The sequence below is a fragment of the Salvelinus sp. IW2-2015 genome, linkage group LG4q.1:29 (genome assembly GCF_002910315.2).
Source record: "Salvelinus sp. IW2-2015 linkage group LG4q.1:29, ASM291031v2, whole genome shotgun sequence".
NCBI classification, from domain to species: domain Eukaryota; kingdom Metazoa; phylum Chordata; class Actinopteri; order Salmoniformes; family Salmonidae; genus Salvelinus; species Salvelinus sp. IW2-2015.
In genome coordinates this window covers 45,023,975-45,046,547 of record NC_036842.1, presented here as the reverse complement: position 1 = coordinate 45,046,547, position 22,573 = coordinate 45,023,975, and the positions used below count along the sequence as shown (strand labels likewise).

Genomic DNA, 22,573 nt, shown 5'->3' with positions numbered 1-22,573 from the left:
GCTTCATAAGTTCTACCATTGGCTACTACGCTTTATAGGTCAATGTTTCAAGAGGAAGCAGGTGGTGACTGTTGTTCAGCCTTGGAATAGTGTAATATAATATATATGCCATTTAGCAGACACTTTTATCCAAACCGACTTAAACATGCATGCATACTTTCTCATATGGGTGGCCCCAGAATATAACATGGAATCTGAATCAACGTGGCTTATACTATTTCCATTATCAAATTCCATCTCCTAAACAACTGATGACAATTGAAATTGAGTTTATCTCCAACTCAAACGAAACTGAGAACATAGGCAAATATTTAGTCTCAACTTTTCCCACATGTCATTGTATTCAACTTTTCACACATTTTATCATTGTATTCCCTGACAAGGGCTTTGCTGAAAGTTTTTCTTCTATTGAACATGCCTTCATAATAAAGGCATTTTAATTATAGGAAGAGTACCTTGATCCTCCTTGTTTTTGAACTCTCCGTAGTGAGTACTACTTCAGCCTTGACAACCTGGAGCGGGATTTCTTCCTGCGCAGGAAGATGGACCTGGAAGGCTTCCTGTCACTTGGCCTGATTGCCAGCTTCCACAGGGTGCAGGCCCTCACCACTGACGTCAACCTCATTATAGAGGTACACTCTGTTCCTTATTTACATGTTTATAGAGCCAGGTGGCTTTAGTCCCATAACTAAATACGTTTCTATGCCTCATCAGCTGTATACTTTGTAGGTAATTCATGGCTTTTCATTGAGCTTTGACTTGTAAAAACCAGTTCCTGCAGACCGTACTAAATAGGACTGATCTCCCTTTAAACGTTGATGTTTAATATCTGTCAATCTACAAAAGTATGTGGACACCCCTTTTAAAATGTGGTTATTTGGCTATATCAGCCACACCCGTTCCTGACAGTTGTATCCAATCGATCACACAGACATGCAATCTTCATAGACAGACAAACATTGGCAGTAGAATGGCCTTACTGAAGAAATGAAATGGTTTTCCATGGCCGAGCAGCCGCCCACCAGCCATTCAAATCAAATCAAATTTTATTTGTCACATACACATGGTTAGCAGATGTTAATGCGAGTGTAGCGAAATTCTTGTGCTTCTAGTTCCGACAATGCAGTAATAACCAACGAGTAATCTAACCTAACAATTCCACAACTACTACCTTATACACACAAGTGTAAAGGGATAAAGAATATGTACATAAAGATATAATGACTTTGAGGCTGATGTACAGAACGCATAGGCAAGATGCAGTAAGATGGTATAGAGTACAGTATTGACATTGAGATGAGTAATGTAGGGTATATAAATATAAAGTGGCATAGTTTAAAGTGGCTAGTGATACATGTATTACATTAAGATGGCAAGATGCAGTAGATGATATAGAGTACATGAGATGGGTATGTAAACATTATATTAAGTGGCATTGTTTAAAGTGGCTAGTGATACATTTTACATACATTTCCATAATTTCCCATTATTAAAGTGGCTGGAGTTGAGTCAGTATGTTGGCAGCGGCCACTAAATGTTAGTGGTGGCTGTTTAACAGTCTGATGGCTTTGAGATAGAAGCTGTTTTTCAGTCTCGTCCCTGCTTTGATGCACCTGTACTGACCTCGCCTTCTGGATGATAGCGGGTGAACAGGCAGTGGCTCGGATGGTTGTTGTACTTGATGATCTTTATGGCCTTCCTGTGACATCGGTGTGTGAGGTGTCCTGGAGGGCAGGTAGTTTGCCCCGGTGATGCGTTGTGCAGACCTCACTACCCTCTGGAGAGCCTTGATTTCTGAGGCTGGTAACTCTAATGAACTTCTGCAGCAGAGGTAACTCTGGTCTTCCTTTCCTGTGGCGGTCCTCATGAGAGCCAGTTTCATCATAGCGTTGATGGTTTTTGCGACTGCACTTGAGAAACTTTAAAAGTTCTTAATGTTCCGTATTGACTGACCTTCATGTCTTAAAGTAATGATGGACTGTCATTTCTCTTTGCTTATTTGAGCTGTTCTTGCCATAATATGGACTTGGTCTTTTACCAAATAGGTCTATCTTCTGTATACAACCCCTACCTTGTCACAACACAACTGATTGCTCAAACCCATTAAGAAGGAAGAAATTCACAAATGAACTTTTAACAAGGCACACCTGTTTAATTGAAATGCATTCCAGGTGACTACCTCATGAAGCTGGTTGAAAGAAGGCCAAGTGTGCAAAGCTGTCATCAAGGCAAAGGGTGGCTACTTTGAAGAATCTCAAATAAATATATTTTGATTTACACTTTTTTTGGTTACTACATGATTCTATATGTATTATTTCATAGTTTTGATGTCTTCACTATTATTCTCATCTCCAACTGCTACGAAATAGCTAAAAAAAAAAAAAAAGAAAAAAAAAGAACCTGGAAAGAGTAGGTGTGTCCAAACTTTTGACTTGTACTGTATAGTGCATTAGGAAAGTTCAGACCTTGACTTTTCTACATTTTGCTATGTTACAGCCATATTCTTAAATTGATTAAATTGTATTTTTTCCTCATCAATCTACACACAATACCCCATAATGATAAAGCAAAAAATATCACATTTACATAAGTAATCAGACCCTTTACGCAGTGCTTTTTTGAAGCACCTTTGGCAGCAATTACAGACTTGAGTCTTGTGTATGATGCTACAAGCTTGGCACACATGTATTTGGGGAGCTATTTTCATGTCTCTCCAGAGATGTTCGATTGGGTTCAAGTCCGGGCTCTGGCTGGTCCACTCAAGGACATTAAGAGACTTGTCCTAAAGCCACTCCTGCATTGTCCTGGCTGTGTGCTTAGAATCGTTGTCCTGTTGGAAGGTGAACCTTTGCCCCAGTCTGAGGTCCTGAGCACTCTGGAGCAGGTCATCAAGGATCTCGCTCTACTTTGCGCCGTTCATCTTTCCCTTGATCCTGACTAGTCTCCCAGTCCCTGCCGCTGAAAAACATCTCCACAGCATGATGCTGCTACCATTCTTCACCGTAGGGATGGTCCCAGGTTTCCTCCAGATGTGACGCTTGGCATTCAGGCCAAAGAGTTCAATCTTGGGTTCATCAGACCAGAGAATCTTGTTTCTCATGGTCTGAGAGTCCTTTAGGTGCCGTTTGGCAACTCTTAGCGGGCTGTCTTGTGCCTTTTACTGAGGAGTGGCTTCCGTCTGGCCACTCCCAGAAAGGCTTGATTGGTGGAGTGCTGCAGAGATGGTTGTCCTTCTGGAAAGTTCTCCCATCTCCACAGAGGAGCTCTGTCAGTGACCATTGGGTTCTTGGTCACCTCCCAGACCAAGGCCCTTCTCCCCCGATTTCTCAGTTTGTCCAGGRAGCCAGCTCTAGGAAGAGTCTTGTTGATTCTAAACTTGCTCCATTTAAGTATGATGGAGACCACTGTGTTCTTGGACCTTCAATACTGCAAAAAAAATTTGGTACCCTTCCCAGATCTGTGCCTCAACACATMCATGTCTCAGAGCTCTACAAACAATTCCTTCAACCTCATGGCATGGTTTTTGCTCTTGGGTGCACTGTCAACTGTGGGACCTTATTTAGACAGGTGCGTGCTTATCCAAATCATGTGCAATCCATGGAATTTACCACAGGCGGACTAATCAAGTTATAGAAACATTTCAAGGATGATCAATGGAAACAGGATGCATCTGAGCTCAATTTCGAGTGTCATAGCTAATTCTCTGAATACTTATGTAAATAAGATACTTTAATTTTTTTCTAGATTTGGAAATATACTAAAACCTGTTTTCGCTTTGTCATTGTGGGGTATTGTCGAAAGGCAATGCTCTTAACCGCAAGGCTACCTGCCACATACACTTTAAACCCCATATGCTCCTTTGACACCCCTCTTTGAAAGTCACTGAGATTTCTTCTTTTAGCCATGGTAGCCAAAATAATTGGTAACTGGGCATTTTTATATATGACCCTAAACTGAGAAATGGAGAGGGATTCTTCTGCCCTTAATGCACCACCATCAAGCAGCTTAGGGAAGGGACCCTCCGGCTGCAAGCTCGGCTGCGAGAAAAGGATGACCTGCTTTCTAAGTACACGACCTTGCTTTGGTCTAGGAAAACCGGATCTGTTTTAAATGCCTCCTATAGCAAAGCTGTTGATGAGTCGGGCGGCGTTGACCTGTCCCAATCCAACAGACAGATGTTCAGCTCAACTCCGCGGCCCATGGGAGACTGGACACTCACAAGGCGTAGGAGATCGGGAAGGCAGTCTGGCCACCCTTCATCTATCTGAGAAGATCTGATCCAGCTATCAAACAGCTTCTCCCCACTTGAGACGGACCTAACAGCCACGGGAGTCAGCATGGATCCTGGGTGTATACCAAAAACCTGTGGCCGCCCTGTGTCACCCACCCCCACACAGTTCAGCAGGTCACTGACTGAAGACAGAACGGTCTCGTGCCATCCTCCACCTTTCTGGGGTTTCCGATGTCATCTGCTGGTGCTAAGAGTCAAGTTAGCCTGACTTGAAGCCTCCATCCGCCCTACCTGAGGCAGTCCCATCCCACTCCCCCGCTTCCTTCCCGATCAGATTCCATCACGAGCACCATCATTGTGGGCAGCTCGATTGCGAGATTTTGCTACATTCTGTGGAACGACCAGGAGCCCGTATCATGATATCAACTCCCTCCTGCCCATGGTTCTGACAAACTACTCCAATATTGACACCATCATCACTCAAATATGTTTTAATGACCTCTGCTTTAGGCGATCTGAGGAACTTAGGGAGGACTAAGTTCTCGCGAGCACAGGGAAATTAATAATTATCTCTGGCTCCCTCCCGTGCTATCGAAGGGGTCCGGAAGGTTTTCAGCCGACTCGTTGCCCTAAACGAGAATCTGATGAAACTTTGCAAAGACAGGAATATCTCTTCTGTGTGAACTTTGATTTGCTGTGGGTGCAACCAGCACTTTCTAAAAGAGATGGGATTCACCCTAACCGCAGCGGTTCCAGAATTATTTCCAGCAACATTTTGAACTGTTTTAGAGACTAATGGACAGGGTCTGGTAGTTCTCCAGTCCTCACTATAAGCAACACAGGACTTGGAAAGCATGTCAACTCACTTAGAAATGTCACTATGGTTATTGTGAGTAACTGAATTGATGTTCCTTCCGCTAACTGTGTCTTCTAGTGAGTTTATACAAAATGTCTTCTCCTACCATTCTGATAGATTGGCGTCTGCCAGAGAACCTGATTTTCAACGTTAATAATTTGGTTATTCCTTTCGTTGCCTCAAGGCTGATGCCCCAGGGGCAGAGTGGCCCACACTTATTGAATATGGCGATTTTTAAATGTTAGGTTTTACTAGTGATTTCTCGTGAATGACCCATTTTGTTTTTCATGTTTCTCACTGAAACATGACTGTCTTCCAGATTATAGTGTCGCTCTTATTAAAGCCTCTGCCCCGACAACATCTTTTCATACTCTATTTTTACTAATGCTCTCAACTGTGAGGACAATTTGTTTGTTCGGCTTGATCTTTTGAGCATCATGCTATACTTTTTAAAATATCAGCCACCAGTGCTGGCTATAAACCTGTATAGGCCACCAAAGCACTGCCCCACTTTCTTTACTCATTTCTCTGCACTTTTGTCTCTTGTCCTTGAGATATATTAATGTTGACAGACTGACTCTGAGGCCAATGCATTTATGAATCTTTTGAGCTCTATGGACTTTATCCAACATGTTTACTGGGCCCACCCATAACCTCGGCCATACTCTGGACCTGGTTATTACAAAGGAGGTTTCTATTGACATATCCTCTTGTTGATGTTGCGTTATCTAAATGTGATGTCTTTGCGGCAGATAACAATCATTAGGCTGGCTATCAGTCAAGCAAAACCTGATGAGCATTTTGTGCCCTAGCCTACTATGCAAAGGCATATGGATTTATATTTTCCCTGGTTGACACAGACATTCTCAGGAAATTGATATCACAAATGTAAGCCAGCATTCTCGATCCTATCCCCACCACCTTCTTGAAAGTAGTTTTTAATTGCATATCTGAAGAAGTGCAAGCTATTGTTAATCACTCCCTGTTCACAGGCACTTTCCCCACTGCACTAAAAACTGCTATGGTGAAACCCCTTCTGAAGAACAGTAATCTTAGCAGCACAGAGACAGTCTTGGTTAACCTGATAAATGATCTTGGAGCCAACACAGATGCCAATCAGGTCTCTGTCCTTGTACTCTCGGATTTAAGTGCTGCATTCGACACTGTTGACCATGATGTCCTTCTGGACAGACTGGAGAGGTGGGTTAGCCTCTCCGGTCCAGTTCTAAATTGGTTTAGGACCCACTTAACCGGTCAAGAGTTTGTCATCACCCTTGGTGAACATAACTCAGAAAATACATACCACATGTGGCGTTCCACAAGGTTTGATTTTGGGTCCGGTACTGTTCAGTTTATATACAGTACCCCTTGGCAGCGTTATCAGACAGCACAGAATTTAATTTTCACTGCTACACAGGCGATACACAACTTTTTTACATTTCTGTGTCACCAGAGGATTTTAGCTCAATGGATAAATTGTTAGACTGTATTGGTGATTTAAATACTGTGATGGCTCACAACTTCCTCTTGCTGAATCAAGACAAACCGAGTTACTGTTGGAGCCAAAGCATAGAGAGAGAATCTGGCCTCACATTTGAATTCACGGGTAATAAAGATAAAAAAACGTAGGTGTAATTTTAGATTCTGAATTCCGTTTTGAATCACACGTTAGGAATGTGACCAACATAGCTTTTTACCACCCGAGGAACATTGCCAGGGTGCTGCCGTTTCTCGCTCAAGCTGATCGAGAGACTCATCCATGCTTTTATTACAAGCAGGCTTGACTTCTGTAATGCTCTCCTGTCTGGTCTACCCAAGAAAGCCATTGGTCAACTGCAAAACATACAGAATGCTGCAGCACAAGTACTGACCAAGACCAGACATAGAGCACACATTATACCGGTTTTAAAGTCTGGCTGCACTGGCTGCCTGTGAGTTTTAGAATTAATTTAAATAATATTCTATTGGTTTTTAAATCAATCCACAATTGTGTCAGACATGCTATTTATTTATGTACCCAGTAGGTCCCTCAAGTCCTCTGCCACTCGCCTTTTTACTATCCCAAAGCCTAGGACCAAGAGGCATGGAGAGGCAGCCTTTAGTTACTATGCCCCCAGCCTCTGGAATAGCCTGCCCGAGAACCTGAGGGGGGCTGAAACGGTGGACTTAATTAAGAGATCTTAAAACACACCTTTTTAGCACTGCTTTTCCTTAGGGTGCTTTTTAGTCTGATTTTATTGTGGTGATTAAAAATATATATATCCTCTGTAGTAAATATTTCAGTTTTTTAAATTTTTGTTAGTTTTTTCCTGTGAAGCACATTGTTGCATCCATGTCTGAAATGTGCTGTATACAGTGCCTTCGGAAAGTATTCAGACCCTTTGACCTTATCCACATTTTCTTACGTGACTGCCTTATTCTAACATGGATTAAATAAAAACATTTCCTCAGCAATCTACACGCAATACTCCATAATGATGAAGCGAACCCCTTTTTTTAATCTTTTTTTTTTTTTGCAAATCTATTAAAAATTATGAACAGAATTACCTTATTTACATAAGTATTCAGACCCTTTTGCTTTGAGACTCGAAATTGAACTCCGGTGCATCCTGTTTCCATTGATCATCCTTGATGTTTATACTTGATTGGAGTCCGTCTGTGGTAAATTCAATTGATTGGAGATGATTTGGAAAGGCACTCACCTGTCTAAATAAGGTCCCAAAGTTGACAGTGCATGTCAGAGCAAAAACCAAGCCAAGATGTCGAAGGAATTGTACGTAAAGCTCCGAGACAGGATTGTGGAGAAGCACAGATCTGGGAAAAGGTACCAAAAAATATCTGCAGCCTTGAAGGTCCCAAAGAACACAGTGGCCTCCATCGCTCTTAAATGGAAAAAGTTTTGAACCACCAAGGCTCTTCCTAGAGCTGGCTGCTCGGCCAAACTGAGCAATTGGGGGAGAGTGGCCTTGGCCAGAGAGGTGGCCACAAACCCGATGGTCACTCTTGACAGAGCTCCAGAGTTCAGGCCTTTCTGGTAGAGTGGCCAGACAGAAGCCACTCAGTAAAAGGCACAAGACAGCCTGCTTGGAGTTTGTCAAAAGGCACCTAAAGGACTCTACCATGAGAAACAAAACTCTGTGGTCTGATGAACCCAAGATTGAACTCTTTGGCCTGAATTCCAACCGTCATGTGTGGAGGAAACCTGGCACCATCCCTAGGGTGAAGCATGGTGGTGGCAGCATCATGCTGTGGGGATGTTTTTCAGTGGCAGGGACTGGGAGATTAGTCAGGATCGAGAGGAAAGATGAACGGAGCAAATCACAGCGAGATCCTTGATGAAAACCTGTACAGAGCGCTCAGGACCTCAGACTGGGGCAAAGGTTCACCTTCCAACAGGACAACAACCCTAATCACACAGCCAAGACAACGCAGGAGAGGCTTCAGGACAAGTCTCTGAATGTCCTTGAGTGGCCCAACCAGATCCCAGACTTGAACCTGATCGAACATCTCTGGAGAGACCTGAAAATAGCTGTGCAGTAACGCTCCCCATCCAACATGACAGAACTTGAGAGGATGTGTGGAGAAGAATGGGAGAAACTCCCCAAATACAGATGTGCCAAGCTTGTAGCATCGTACCCAAGAAGATATACCCAAGAAGACTGCTTCCACAAAGTACTGAGTAAAGGGTCTGAATACTTATGTAAATGTGACATTTCAGTTTATGTAATACATTTGCAAAAATGTATTCAGACGTATTTTTGCTTTGTCATTATGGCGTATTGTGTGTTAGATCAATTTTATAYTAAGGCTGTAACGTAACAAAATGTGGAAAAAGTCAAAGGGTCTCAATACTTTCCAAAGGCACTGTAAATAAAGCTTTATTTGATGATGGGATGTTAATTGCTTAATGATCTCTGGAACAACACCTGTGTGGAACCACCTGCTTTCAATATACTTTATATACCTCATTTACACAAGTGTTTTCTTTATTTTGACAGTTGCATGTAGATGCATACCATTTCATTGTGTTTCATACCCTCAACACTTTTTAAAATCTACCCGTAGTCTTTGAAGGACAGCAAAGAGGTGGAAATCATTGACATGAAGATCCGTCGGAAGGTGGAGCCGGAGAAGTGGCCACTTCCTGGCCTGTCCATGGGACCGGACCACAACCAGGTGGACCTGACCCAGCTCATCCACTGCCCCGAGTTCGTGCCCCGGCAGATGCCCACTAAGCAGACAGGTATAGTAGCTATACCCCCTAGCCAGCCTCACACTATACAACTGATAGTGAATCTGCATAGCTAAGTCTCTATCAAAAAAAGGTGGCTATACATTCAACCATCTATTTCGCCTCTCACTATCAAAACGGTACACTGCCGTGAAAGTTGTTGCCCTATTTCTAATTTTCTCTGTTTTTGCATATTTCTGACACTGAATGTAATCAGATCTTCAACCAAAACCTAAAATTTAGTAAAGTAAAACCGAGTGAGCAAATAACACAAAATGTTGATACTTATTTTATTTATTTATAGTGCCTTTACAGCTTGAATTCTATAATGATTAAATACATTTTCTTTCTCACCCATCTACACACAATACACCATAATGACAAAGTGAACAAGTTTTATTGAAAATTATATACAGAAATGTCTCATTCACATAAGTATTCACACCCCTGAGTCAATACATGTTAGACTCACCTATGGCAGCGATTTCAGCTGTCAGTCTTTCTAGGTAAGTCCCTAAGAGCTTTGCAAACCTGGATTGTACAATATTTGCACATTTTTATTAATTCTTCCAGCTCTGTCAAGTTGATCATTGGTAGTTGATTTAAGTCAAAACTGTAACTCAATTAGCAACTCCAATGTATATTTGGCCTTGTGTTTTAGGTTATTTTCCTGCTGAAAGGTGAAATTTGTTTCCCTTTGTCTTTTGGAAAGCAGACTAAACCAGGTTTTCCTCTAGGATTTGGCCTGTGCTTCGCTTTATTGCTTTTKTTTTTTCCCCCAAAACACTCCCTAGTCCTTGCCGATGACAAGCATACCCCCAACATGATGCAGCCGCAACCATGCTTGGAAATATGAAGAGTGGTACTCAGTGATGTGCTGTGTTGGATTTGCCCCAAACATAACACTAAGGGGTGTTCAGGGCATGAAGTAAATTTCTTTCCCACATTTTTTGCAGCTTACCTTAAGTGCCTTATTGCAAACAGTATGCATGTTTTGTAAGAAATATAATTATGTACAGGCGTCCTTCTTTTCACTCTGTCATTTAGGTTAGTGTTGTGGAGTAACTACAATGTTGCTGATCCATCCTTAGTTTTCTCCTATCACAGCCATTAAACTCTAACTGTTTTAAAGTCAACATTGACCTCAGGGTGAGAACCCTGAGGCGCTTTCTTTCCTTTCCGGCAACTGAGTTAGGAAGGACGCCTGTAACTTTGTAGTGACTGCATACACCATCAAAATGATACACCAAAGTGTAATTAATAACTTCACCTTGCTCAAAGGGATATTCAATGTCTGCTTTTTTGTACCCATCTACCAAATAGGTACACTTATTTGCGAGGCGTTCGAAAACATCCCTGGTCTTTGTGGTTGAATCTGTGTTTGAAATTCACTGCTCCACTGAGGGACCTTTACAATTATCTGTATGTGTGGGGTACAGAGATGAGGTAGTCATTCAAAAATAATGTTATACACCATTATTGCTCACAGAGTCCATGTAACTTGTTAAGCACATTTTTACTCCTGAACTTATTCAGGCTGGCCTTGTCAATAAGTATTCAACCCGTTTTAAGAAATTTCAGCTTTTCATTTTTCATTCATTAGTAAAAAAAAATAAAAAACACAATTCCACTGACATTATGGGGTGTTGTGTGTAGTCCAGTGACACAAAATATGAATTTGACAGCTCTTAAATTCAGGCTGGAACACGGCAAAATGTGTAAAAAGAAAGTGAATACTTTCTGAAAGCACTGTAGTTAACAAACGTATGCAACGCCCAACGCCCCTGCGTGAAAAAGTTATTACCCCTTACACTCAATAACTGGTTGTGGCACCTTTAGCTGCAATGACTGCAACCAAATGCTTCCTGTAGTTGTTGATCAGTCTCTTAACATCCCACTCTTCCATGCAGAACTGCTTTAACTCAGCAACGTTTGTCGGTTTTCGAGCACGAACTGCTCGTTTCAGATCCTGCCACATCTCAATCGGGTCTCGACTTTGACTAAGCCATTCCAGAACTTTACATTTGTTTGTTTTCAGCCATTCTCATGTAGACTTGCTTGTGCGTTCTGGATCTTTGTCTTGCAGCATGACCCAGCTGTGCTTCAAGTCGCGTACGAATTGCCTGACATTCTCCGTTAAAACGTTCTAATACAGAACAGAATTCATGGTTCCTTCAATGACGGCAAGTCATCCTTGTCCTGAGGCAGCGAAGCATCCCCAATCCGTCACACTACTACCACCACCACGCTTGACCGTTGTTACGATGTTCTTACTGTGGGATGCAGTATTTGGTTTTCACCAGACATAACGGGGACCCATGTCGTCCAAAAAAGTTGACTTAAGTTTTGCCAAAAAGCACCCGGATGATCATCAAGACTCCTGGAAGAATTAGTCAAAATGTGAACTTTTTGGACGATCAGGAGGCTGGAAAGATTAGGCATGGGGGCTCTCAGATCCTCAAAGTTCTTCAACTACACCATTTGATAGTGTCTTGACTGGCTGCATCACCGCTTGGTACGGCAACTGCAAGGCACCCGTCCCAAGGCGCTACAGAGGGTGGTGAGTATGGCCCAGTACATCACTGGGGTCGAGCACCCTGCCATCCAGGACATCTATACCAGGGGGTGTCTGAGGAAGGCCCAAAATATTGTCAGACTCCAGCCACCCAAGCCATGGACTTTTCTCGATGCTACCGCACGGCAAGCAGTACCAGTCTGGAACCAACAGGACCCTGAACAGCTTCTACCCCCAAGCCATAAGACTGCTAAACAAGGCTGCTAAATAGCTAATCAAATTGCTACCCGGAATACCTGCATTTACCCTTTTAACTAACTGTCTTGCGCTGACTCTTTCCACACCCTCTAAACTCTACCCACACACACATACTTACACTGACACCCCAACACACACACACACACTATATATACAAAAGTATGTGGACACCCCTTCAAATTAGTGGATTCATCATTTCAGGCACACCCATTGCTGACAGGTGTACAAAATCGAGTACACAGCCATGCAATCTCCATAGACAAATGTTGGCGGTAGAATGGCCTCACTGAAGAGCTCATTGACTTTCAATGTGGCACCATCATAGGATGCCAAGTTTCCATCAAGTCAGTTCGTAACATGTCTGCCCTGCTAGAGCTGCCCCGGTCAACTGTAAGTGCTGTTATTGTGAAGTGGAAACGTCTAGGAGCAACAACGGATCAGCCGCGAAGTGGTAGGCCACACAAGCTCACAGAACGGGACCGTTGAGTGCTGTAGGGTGTAAAGATCGTCTGTCCTCATTTGCAACACTCACTACCAYGTTTCAAACTGTCTCTGGAAGCAACGTCCGCACAAGAACCGTTCGTCAGAAGCTTCATGAAATGGGTTTTCATGGCCGAGCAGCCGCACACAAGCCTAAGATCACCATGTGCAATGTCAAGTGTAGGCTGGAGTGGCATTAAGCTTGCCGTCATTGGACTCTAGCAGTGGAAATGCGTTCTCTGGAGTGATGAATCACGCTTCACCATCTAGCAGTCCGACAAAACAAATCTGGGTTTTGCGGATGCCAGGAGAACGCTACCTGCCTGAATGCATAATGCTAACTGTAAAGTTTGGTGGAGGAGGAATAATGGCCTGGGGCTGTTTTCATGGTTCGATCTAGGCCCCTTAGTTACAGTAAAGGGAAATCTTGGGAAAGTGTTCTGACCCCTTGACTTTTTCCACTTTTTGTTACGTTACAGCCTTATTCTAAAATGTTATATATTTTTCTCATCAATCTACACACAATACCCCATAATGACAAAGCGAGAACAAATGTTTTCTTTTTTTGTGTGCAAATGTTTTAAACATAAAAAAACAGGTACCTTATTTGCATAAGTATTCAGACCCTTTGCCATGAGACTCAAAATTGAGCTCAGGTGTATCCTCTTATCATTGATCATCCTTGATGTTTCTACAACTTGATTGGAGTCCACCTGTGGTAAATTCAATTGATTGGACATGATTTGGAAAGGCACTCACCTGTCTACACTACCGGTCAAAGTTTTAACACCTACTCATTCAAGGATTTTTCATTATTTTTTACTATTTTCTACATTGTAGAATAATAGTAGAATATAAACTATGAAATTACACATATGGAATCATGTTGTAACCAAAAAAGTGTTGAACAAATAGTGAACCTGATGGTTACTCGTGACAGAGCTCCAGAGTTCCTCTTTGGAGATGGGAGAAGCTTCCAGAAGGTCAACCATCTCTGTAGCACTCCACCAATTGGGCCTTTATGTTGGAGTGGCCAGACGGAAGCCACCACTCAGTAAAAGGCACATGACAGCCCGCTTGGAGTTTGCCAAAAGGCACCTAAAGGACTCTGACCATGAGAATCAAGATTCTCTGTTTTGATGAAACCAAGATTGAACTCTTTGGTCTGAATGCCAAGTGCCACGTCTGGTGGAAACCAGGCACCGCTCATCACCATCCCTACGGTGAAGCATGGTGGTGGCAGCATCATGCTGTGGGGATGTTTTTCAGTGGCAGGGACGGAGAGACTAGGCGACATTGAGGGAAAGATGAACAGAGCAAAGTACAGACAAATCCTTGATGAAAACCTGCTCCGGAGCGCTCATGACTTCAGATTGGGGTGATGGTTCATCTTCCAACAGGACAACAACCCTAAGCATACAGCCAAGACAACACAGGAGTGGCTTCGGGACAAGTCTCTGAATGTCCTTGAGTGGCCCAGCCAGAGGTCGGACTTGAACCTAAACCTGCAGAGAAGAATGTGAGAAACTTATCTAATACAGGTGTGCCGCACTTGTAGTGTCATACCCAAGAAGACTCGATGCTCTAATCGCTGCCAAAGGTGCTTCAACAAAGTACAGAGTAAACGATTTGAATACTTAGGTTAATGTGGTATTTCAGTTTTTTTTATTTGAATACATTTGCAAAATAATCTAAACCTGTTTTTGCTTTGTCATTATGGGGTATTGTGTGTAGATTGAAMAGGGGGGGGGGTGAGAAACTACTTAATCAATTTTAGAATAAGGCTGTAACGTGAAAAAAGTGAAGGTCTGAATACTTTCCGAATGCACTGTAGCTACCTCAACTACCTCGTAGCCCTGCACATAACCTTGTTGTTTTTACTCGTTACTGTTATTCAGTGAATTTTTTTATGCTCAAGGAATGATTTCAATCGCAGAAAGATCCCTGTACTCCGCCAGCCACAGTCACCATCTACGCGCTAGTTTCTCGCTATCCTCTGACATCATCACAACGCTCAGGTGAAGGCTAAATGCTTCCGTACGTTGGCTCAGTTGGAGCAGAACCCAGACACTTGTTCCCTAAGGACCGAGGTATACAGTGTAAAACTGTGAGGTGTAAAACCATTGGTTAAATGGGCTTATTTCTTACTGCTTCTCTGTGAGTACACTGATTCAGTCAAGTGCTCTCCTGCTTTGTGTCTAATAGACAATGATTCGAAAACACTTATTTAATCAGGTAGGACTGGTAGGTAGTTCAAGGGGTATGAGTGGTAGCTATGACTGCATCCCAAGCGCACACTATAAACGAAATAGGGTGCCATTTGAGACACAACTATTGAAAGGTAGCTGATATAGAGTGAGCTTACTCTCACTAGTCCACTCTGTAGGCTTGTCTAGTCTCGTGCTCACCTATAGAGTCAATCTAATCGACAGAGTCTGCTCCAGGGTCTCCCCGGTCCTCCACGCCCACCAGGGGCATGTCCAGGGCCTCCATGCAGCCCAAGGTGGAGCAGGACGTGTCCAACCTGAAGAGCATGCCCAAGGGACTGTCGGCCAGCCTGCCCGACCTGGACTCCGAGTCCTGGATCGAGGTGAAGAAGAGACCCAAGCCCTCCCCGGCCAGAACCAAGGTGAGTGGAGTTGACCTGATTGTCTATTGGCCTCCCTCTCCCTTAATCCAGTCACTCTATGTCCAGTTGAGTGGTCTGGCAATGAAAGAGGATACAGCGTAATGGCTTTCACCTCAGACCATTATCCTACATGATAACTGTAAAAAAATAAAAAATAAAAATAACTCTATAACAAAGATGAATGTCGGTTCTATTTGATTAGGGCCATATAAAATCTGTCATTTTTGTTGTTGTTGCCTAATTCACTTATGTTTTTCCCAAATTCCATTTTCTCTGTTTTGTTTTTCAAGCGTTTGTATTTTTTACGTTGGAATTAACGGGAATATATGGTAATTAATGTTAATACCATTTTAAATGTAGTTTTTTTGCATTGGATATATTTATCATATGGAAACAGAAACCTTTTACCTTATCGTAAGTAGACAAATTGCAAATAATTAAATCCTTCCAATCGACATAAAACAATTTAGTTACAAATTGAACTTTAATTAAATTAGTTGATTCTTCACATGGGATGATTTTGCTGAACAACAAAAGGGAATATATAATGATCCCCCATGATCCATCGCATCTCCCAAAAACGTTTTCAACATACATCAAGAAACTAAAGCTTTGGTTGTCTTCCTCTCAGGCTTCCATGTCTTCTCCCTGGACCTCCTCAATGTCCACCTCTTGAACATCAGACTCTGAGGCCTCATCTTCACTATCACTTTCCAACCTTGTTGAGGATGGCTCGTTGTCAGGCTCAAAAAGCCTCAAATTTGCCCAGATGGCCACCAATTTTTCAACCCTTGTATTGGTCAGCCTGTTGCGTGCTTTGGTGTGTGTGTTCCCAAACAAGGATCAATTGCGCTCTGAGGAGGCTGATGTTGGTGGGATTTGGAGGATGATGAAGGCAACAGGGGAAAGAGCCTCAGATCCACAAAGTCTCTTCCACCAGGTGGCTGATGAGATATGTTGGCACGACTGCCATATTGCATCTCCATCCCAAATCCCTTGCTTGTAAGTGTACTTCGCCAGACTGCCAAGAACCTTGCCTTCATCCAGCCCAAGGTGGCGAGACACGGTAGTGATGACACCATAGGCCTTGTTGATCTCTGCACCAGACAGGATGCTCTTGCCAGCATACTTGGGGTCCAACATGTATGCTGCGGCGTGTATGGGCTTCAGGCAGAAGTCTCATGCTTTTTGATATATTTCAGAACTGCAGTTTCCTCTGCTTGGAGCAACAGTGAAGTGGGCAGGGCAGTATGGATTTCTTCTCTTACATCTGCAAGCAGTCTGAAAATCAGACAGGATGTTATTGTCTCCCTCAATCCGTGCAATGGCTACTGCTATAGGTTTCAGGAGTTTCAGGCTGCTTAACACTCTCTCCCAAAATACATCATCCAGGAGGATTCTCTTGATGGGGCTGTCCATATCGGCAGACTGTGATATGGCCATTTCTTGGAGAGACTCCTTCCCTTCCAGGAGACTGTCAAACATGATGACAACACCACCCCAATGGGTGTTGCTGGGCAGCTTCAATGTGGTGCTCTTATTCTTCTCACTTTGCTGCTATAACTTGATGACCCTTCACGTACCTAACCATTTCCTTGGCTCTCTTGTAGAGTGTATCCATTGTTTTCAGTGCCATGATGTCCTTGAGGAGCAGATTCAATGCATGAGCAGCACAGCCAATGGGTGTGACGTGAGGGTAGGACTCCACTTTAGACCAAGCAGCCTTCATGTTCGCAGCATTGTCTGTCACCAGTGCAAATACCTTCTGTGGTCCAAGGTCATTGATGACCTCCTTCAGCTCATCTGCAATGTAGAGAACGTTGTCTGTCCTCTTGTAGAATACTGGTTGAGGGGTGGAGATGTAGTTAATTATTCCTTGCCCACGAACATTCGACCACCCATCAGAGATGATTGCAATAGTCTTTCTCTTTGATTTGCTTGACCTTCACTTGAAGTCTGTAAAACTCTGCATCCAGCAAATGAGTAGATAAAGCATGTCTGGTTGGAGGGGTGTATGCTGGGCGAAGAACATTCAGAAATCTCTTCCAATACACATTGCCTGTGAGCATCAGAGGTGAACCAGTTGCATACACAGCTCGAGCAAGACATTCATCAGCATTTCTCTGACTACGTTCCTTCGTTGAGTCAAAAAAGCGTCTGATTCCAGGAGGACCATGAGCTGTTGCTATCGATAAGGTGTCTAATTCATCATTTTCACCTCGAATAGAATTAGAGGGACTTTTGTCAGAGGTTGCTTGTTGTGAGAGCTGAGGGAACTTTACGCACTTGGCCAAGATGATTCTGCATCTCTGTTGCATTCTTCACATGATTTGGCACTGTATTTGCAAATGTACACAGCTTTTCCTTCTACATTTGCTGCAGTGAAATGTATCCACACATCAAATAGTGCCCGTGGCATTTTCCTGTAAAGATTAGGAAAAAAATTGTTAAAAAAACAAACAAATACAATTCCATGTACAGATAAATAGTTAAGCAGTTAGATTAAACAACCCCTTTGTAAGATAAATGTTTTAAAATGAAGCATGTATAGAAACAGGTGAATTAACACTCCTCAGTTAGCAGGCTCAAACAAGCAAAAACTAACTAGCAGAAATTGTTTTAACACACTTTGCTGTTGGCAACTATTTACTAGATAACAAAAAATAATGTATGTCATATAAAATATTTTCACCCCACCCAGTATTGTAACCAAAACTTACCAGAAAGCATGTAGTCCTTGGCCCAAACAGTGTAGTAGTGTGGGCTCAATAGCATCTCATTAGTGTGCAAGATCTTGAGAATCAGCTGTACATGTGATGGAAGAATGCACTGTGCATGTAGATGGTTGCAATTCCATTGAATTGGGGATAGTTTAACCAAAATATGCCACAAGACCTAGAATTGCCTTGTGTAGCCCACAAAAAAAGGTTCACTGTTATAAGCTAACTTTTTTTAAAGAATTTAATCTAAATTCCCTGGCTTTAACTTCGCATGAATTTTTTGGGGAAATTTACGGAACCTTTGCACCCCTATGTGTGGGGGATTGTTCTCAAAATTACACCTTTTTTAATAGAAAAACAACAATGTAATGTTTTAAAGCTGCAATATGTAACTTTTTTGATGACATCAAATTCACATGGAAAGGTGTGTTTATAGATCTGTCATTCTCATTGAAAACAAGTCTAAGAAGCAGTTTTGTGTGCGCTATTTCTATGCTTCCCGTTCTTAAGTTTTGTTTTTGTCTTTTACTTTCGGTTTGTACACCAGCTTCAAACAGCTGAAAATACAATATTTTTGGTTTTGGAAAATATCTTTCACAGTGGTTTAGATGGTACTATGAATCTCTACAATATAATAATTGTAGAGTCTGAAATCTATTAGAACTTTTGCAACCAGAAAATGGCAGAACAATTTCTGAATAGTGCAGCTTTAAGTCCACAGCAATGCCTAAACCTAAATCAGGTGACCACTTTTGAGGTCTGGGAAAAATCTAAGAAATTTTTATTTTTTGGTGTAGATACCCTTTAATTCAAGTGCTCACCAGCCAGGGATTTGTTTGATTAGGGTGTTTTTGTAGTGCACATGCGATTGCAGTTTGCTAAACAAAGCGCCACTGGATTGATGCAAGTAATCATGATCTAATTTTGCCAGGTAGTAGGCATAGACCAAAGCGTTTGTTCAAAGTAGTGCACTACATAGGGAATAGGTTGCCATTTGGGGTATGTTCAATATGTTGCTGTTCATCACCAGTCCATCCCCCCTGCCCGTGGTGTTATCTATTCATCCTCTCACCAGCACCCTCTTCATGGTGTCCCTGCCTGTATACAGTATGACTGTCTGCCTGCTCCATACCTCTACATTGCCCTTTCTCTACTTCCTTGTCTCCCTCTCCACCTTGGCACCCATCCATCTCTCCACGCCTCCTCCCATGGACGTTGACTGACGGTAGACCCCTTCGTTGCAGCAGAACGAAGACGCTCTCTCCCCGGTGCCCAAGGCCGGCCTCAGCCTGGTCCCCTCCACCGCCTCAGCCAAGGAGGAGCAGGATGAGCCCGAGGAGCTGGACTTCATGTTTGACGAGGAGATGGAGCAGATGGATGGCCGCAGGAACACATTTACCGACTGGTCCGATGAGGACTCGGACTGCGAGATCGCCGACAACGACGTCAACAAGATCCTCATTGTGACACAGACGCCGCCCTATCTGCGCAAGCACCCAGGGGGTGACCGCACGGGCCACCACACGTCGCGCTCCAAGCTGACCAATGAGCTGGTGAAGGTGATCAACGACGGCCTGTACTACTACGAAGCGGGCCTGTGGGATGACAACTACGAACCCGAGTACGCCACCATCAAGGTCAGTCCCTTTCACTTTGATTTTAACTCTGTAGTCAGGTAGCAAGCACTCTTATCTAGAATTGGTGCGTTAATTTGAGGACTGTGAGGATGGATATCAGAATAGTAACTAACTATTTGGGGACAGCCTAAGTAATTCCAGATTCTCTAGTTAAATGAGGCATGTGCCTAGTTTCCACCAGGCCCGGAAACCATTTAAACAAAATACTCTTGTTGTGACAGTCACTATTCAGAGATTTAAAAAAACAACAACAAATGCAGAACAATAATAAACCAATTGGTTATGAACAACCGCGTATCACTGATATAACTTAAGTGGGCGGTTTTTGTCCCCGCTCCCATTGTGGCAGGGCACTTTTGCCGTTTACGTGCCCCCCCCCCCCCCATCCAGTGGTGTGTTAATAAATAAACCCTATCTGGGCTGCGTCTGCCTAGCTAAGGGCTCTGTGGAGTGGGTTTCAAGGGGGAAAATGGCTCTTCAGATGTCTTCAGAGGTAACTAGGTCAGAGATGGCTCGCGCTTGAAAAGTAAGTCTTGTTTCCTAGGTTGCATCCAAAATGGTACCCTATTTACTGCACTACCAGAAATGTATGGGCCCTGTTCAAAAGTAATGCACTATATAGGCAATAGGGTGCCATTTGCGACAAAAGCTCAGTGTGTAGAAGTCAAGTTCTAGTTTAGTTCCTATAATTTTGTTATTTTTATACCAGTTTTGTCTGAGTAAAGTAGAGGGTCTGTCTCTTATACACATCTAGATGTGTATAAGAGACAGGGGTTCTGTGTTGTGTTTGGAGGTTGTTACTGTTGACAAAGCCCCAGTTTGAAATAGAGCCTTCATCGAACTTCCAAGTTAATATAGCCTTGTAGTATTCTTGGTCACCATGCCATGTTGGTGCGTGTCTGACCGTTGCCAAACTTTGACGAAGGTACATTACGCTACACAGATCTCTTATACATATCTAGATGTTCCCACACCCCCCCCCCCCCCCCCCATCTTTTGTTTGACTCTTGGAATAAAAACAGTTTTTTGGACATGCAATGAGGCGGTGTAAATGATCACATGATCAAGTGTTTTGCTTTTGAATGTTCATCACCTGGTCTGATTGATATTGGCACGATTTATCGGACACAAATAAAGGCTAGTCCTGGACTAAGTAGAGGTCTCTGGATCTAAATGGACCCAAGGACAATTGGACCTGACCCGATCGTAAAAATTTAAATGGCGACCGAACGGACCCGAGGACAATCAGATCCAAACCCGAATGGCCCAGAGGACAACACCATAGACCCGACCTGAACCCTAACGGATCCGGGTCTAGATTGGGCCATCTATAAGTAAATAAATGCACCTTATTAGTGGAAAATAAATATGCTTTAAGCTATGCAGAGCTGTGGTCAGGTCCATTCGGGTCTAACCGCTGTAGTTACATAGACCCGATGACAATCAAACAGGACCCGGTCCCGAGGGACAAGTTAGAATTTTGGTTGGGTCTCGGGTATATCGTGTCAACCAGGACCCGTGAAGACCTTTTCACTAAGATGCACTTTCCATGGAAAATCTCCATTGTACATGCTTTTTTATTCTAGGACTAGATCTGCCTCCCTGAAACGAACCAGCCCATTGAGTTTACCACCGCTGTTTCACTGAGCCTCCCTGTCATGTGGTTGTCTCTGCAGCAAGAGGTGGAGAACTTCAAAAAGGTTCACCTGATCAGCCGAGAGGAGTTTGACTGCCTGACCCCAGAGCCCCCCGTCGACCCCAACCAGGAGGTGCCCCCTGGACCCCCAAAGCCCCAGCAGAGTGAGTACCACAGACACATGAGCGGATGAGACGCAGACCTCTTACTAAGACGGGTGGGGTCACACAGCTATGGCTTAATCACATGCCAAACACAACCACTCTACTGAACCAACATTGGGGAAATAACACCAGATATAGAGAGCAGAATAATACATTGAATAAATTGGTGTTTCTATGCCTTTACAACACCGACAAGCTATAGGAATACCTCCACGTAAGTCTTATTCATGTGCATATTGAAGCTGTGATACAGAAGTGACCCATATGAACACGTGACTCATCTCTCAGTTCCCGTAGACGCCTTGGCGAACAAACTGTTCGGTGCCCCTGAGCCTTCCACAATAGCACGCTCCCTCCCGACTACTGTACCTGACTCGCCCAACTACCGCAGTGCCCGGACACCCCGCACGCCTCGCACCCCGCACCGGAAGGACCCCGCCATGACGCCCCGTTTCTACCCTGTTGTGAAGGAGAGCCGGCCCGTCGACGCCAAGGTAACAATTTTGTTTCGGACATTTTTGCTTAGACTTACCCACATCCCGTAGATCTACCAGGGTACAGTTCTCTATTGGTTATTGATTTTGACATATCTGACATCTGTCAGGCGCCACACTGCTCCTCTATTTATGCTAATACATTTAATTTGTGAAGTGTCTTTCATTTACATCTGAAACCTCCGACTAGGGGTGGATTTGGGTCTGGGCGTCTTGACTGCTGTGGGTACTGTTTGGTCAACTGTCCTCTCTCTATCCCCCTCTGTCTCCAGACCCCCAGGAAAAGGAAGACCAGGCACAGCTCCAACCCCCCCATGGAGTGCCACGTTGGCTGGGTGATGGACTCGCGGGAGCACCGATCTCGCACCGCCTCCGTCAGGTGAGTCAAGTCCCCTCATCTCCTGTTGCTAACGTGTGCACTTGTTCATATTACTACAAAAGTATTTTTATGTCTTCTTTAGAACATTCTAGTGCAATAAGAATTGTTGAAGTCGTACAGAATTGTTTATCACTTACACATTGGTCCATGTACTTACCAATGCTGTACCTACACCAGCGTTTCCCAAACTCGGTCCTGGGGACCCCAAGGGGTACATGTTTTCATCTTCTCCCCCCCAGCACTACACAGCTGACTCAAACAATCACATCCCAATGATGAGTTGGTTATTTGAATCTGCTGTGTAGTACTGGGGCAAAAACCAAAATGTGCACACCTTGGGGTC

The 22,573-nt window shown here is 43.5% G+C and overlaps 1 protein-coding gene and 1 non-coding gene across 2 annotated transcripts in view; both read left to right on the top strand.

Annotated features, from left to right (window-relative positions):
• The window catches only part of LOC111962030 (la-related protein 1), an 87,338-nt gene that overhangs the window by 51,751 nt on the left and 13,014 nt on the right, over positions 1 to 22,573 (top strand). The window contains exons 9-15 of the mRNA XM_070442924.1: positions 488 to 632; positions 9,153 to 9,330; positions 15,004 to 15,200; positions 19,150 to 19,557; positions 21,234 to 21,357; positions 21,646 to 21,851; positions 22,124 to 22,230. Coding sequence (XP_070299025.1) covers positions 488 to 632; positions 9,153 to 9,330; positions 15,004 to 15,200; positions 19,150 to 19,557; positions 21,234 to 21,357; positions 21,646 to 21,851; positions 22,124 to 22,230 — 1,365 coding nt within the window. The remainder of the gene's footprint in view (positions 1 to 487; positions 633 to 9,152; positions 9,331 to 15,003; positions 15,201 to 19,149; positions 19,558 to 21,233; positions 21,358 to 21,645; positions 21,852 to 22,123; positions 22,231 to 22,573) is intronic.
• Positions 15,232 to 15,322, top strand: LOC111962857 (small nucleolar RNA SNORA49). The gene has a single exon (XR_002877150.1). It is a non-coding gene; the product is annotated as a small nucleolar RNA SNORA49 (small nucleolar RNA).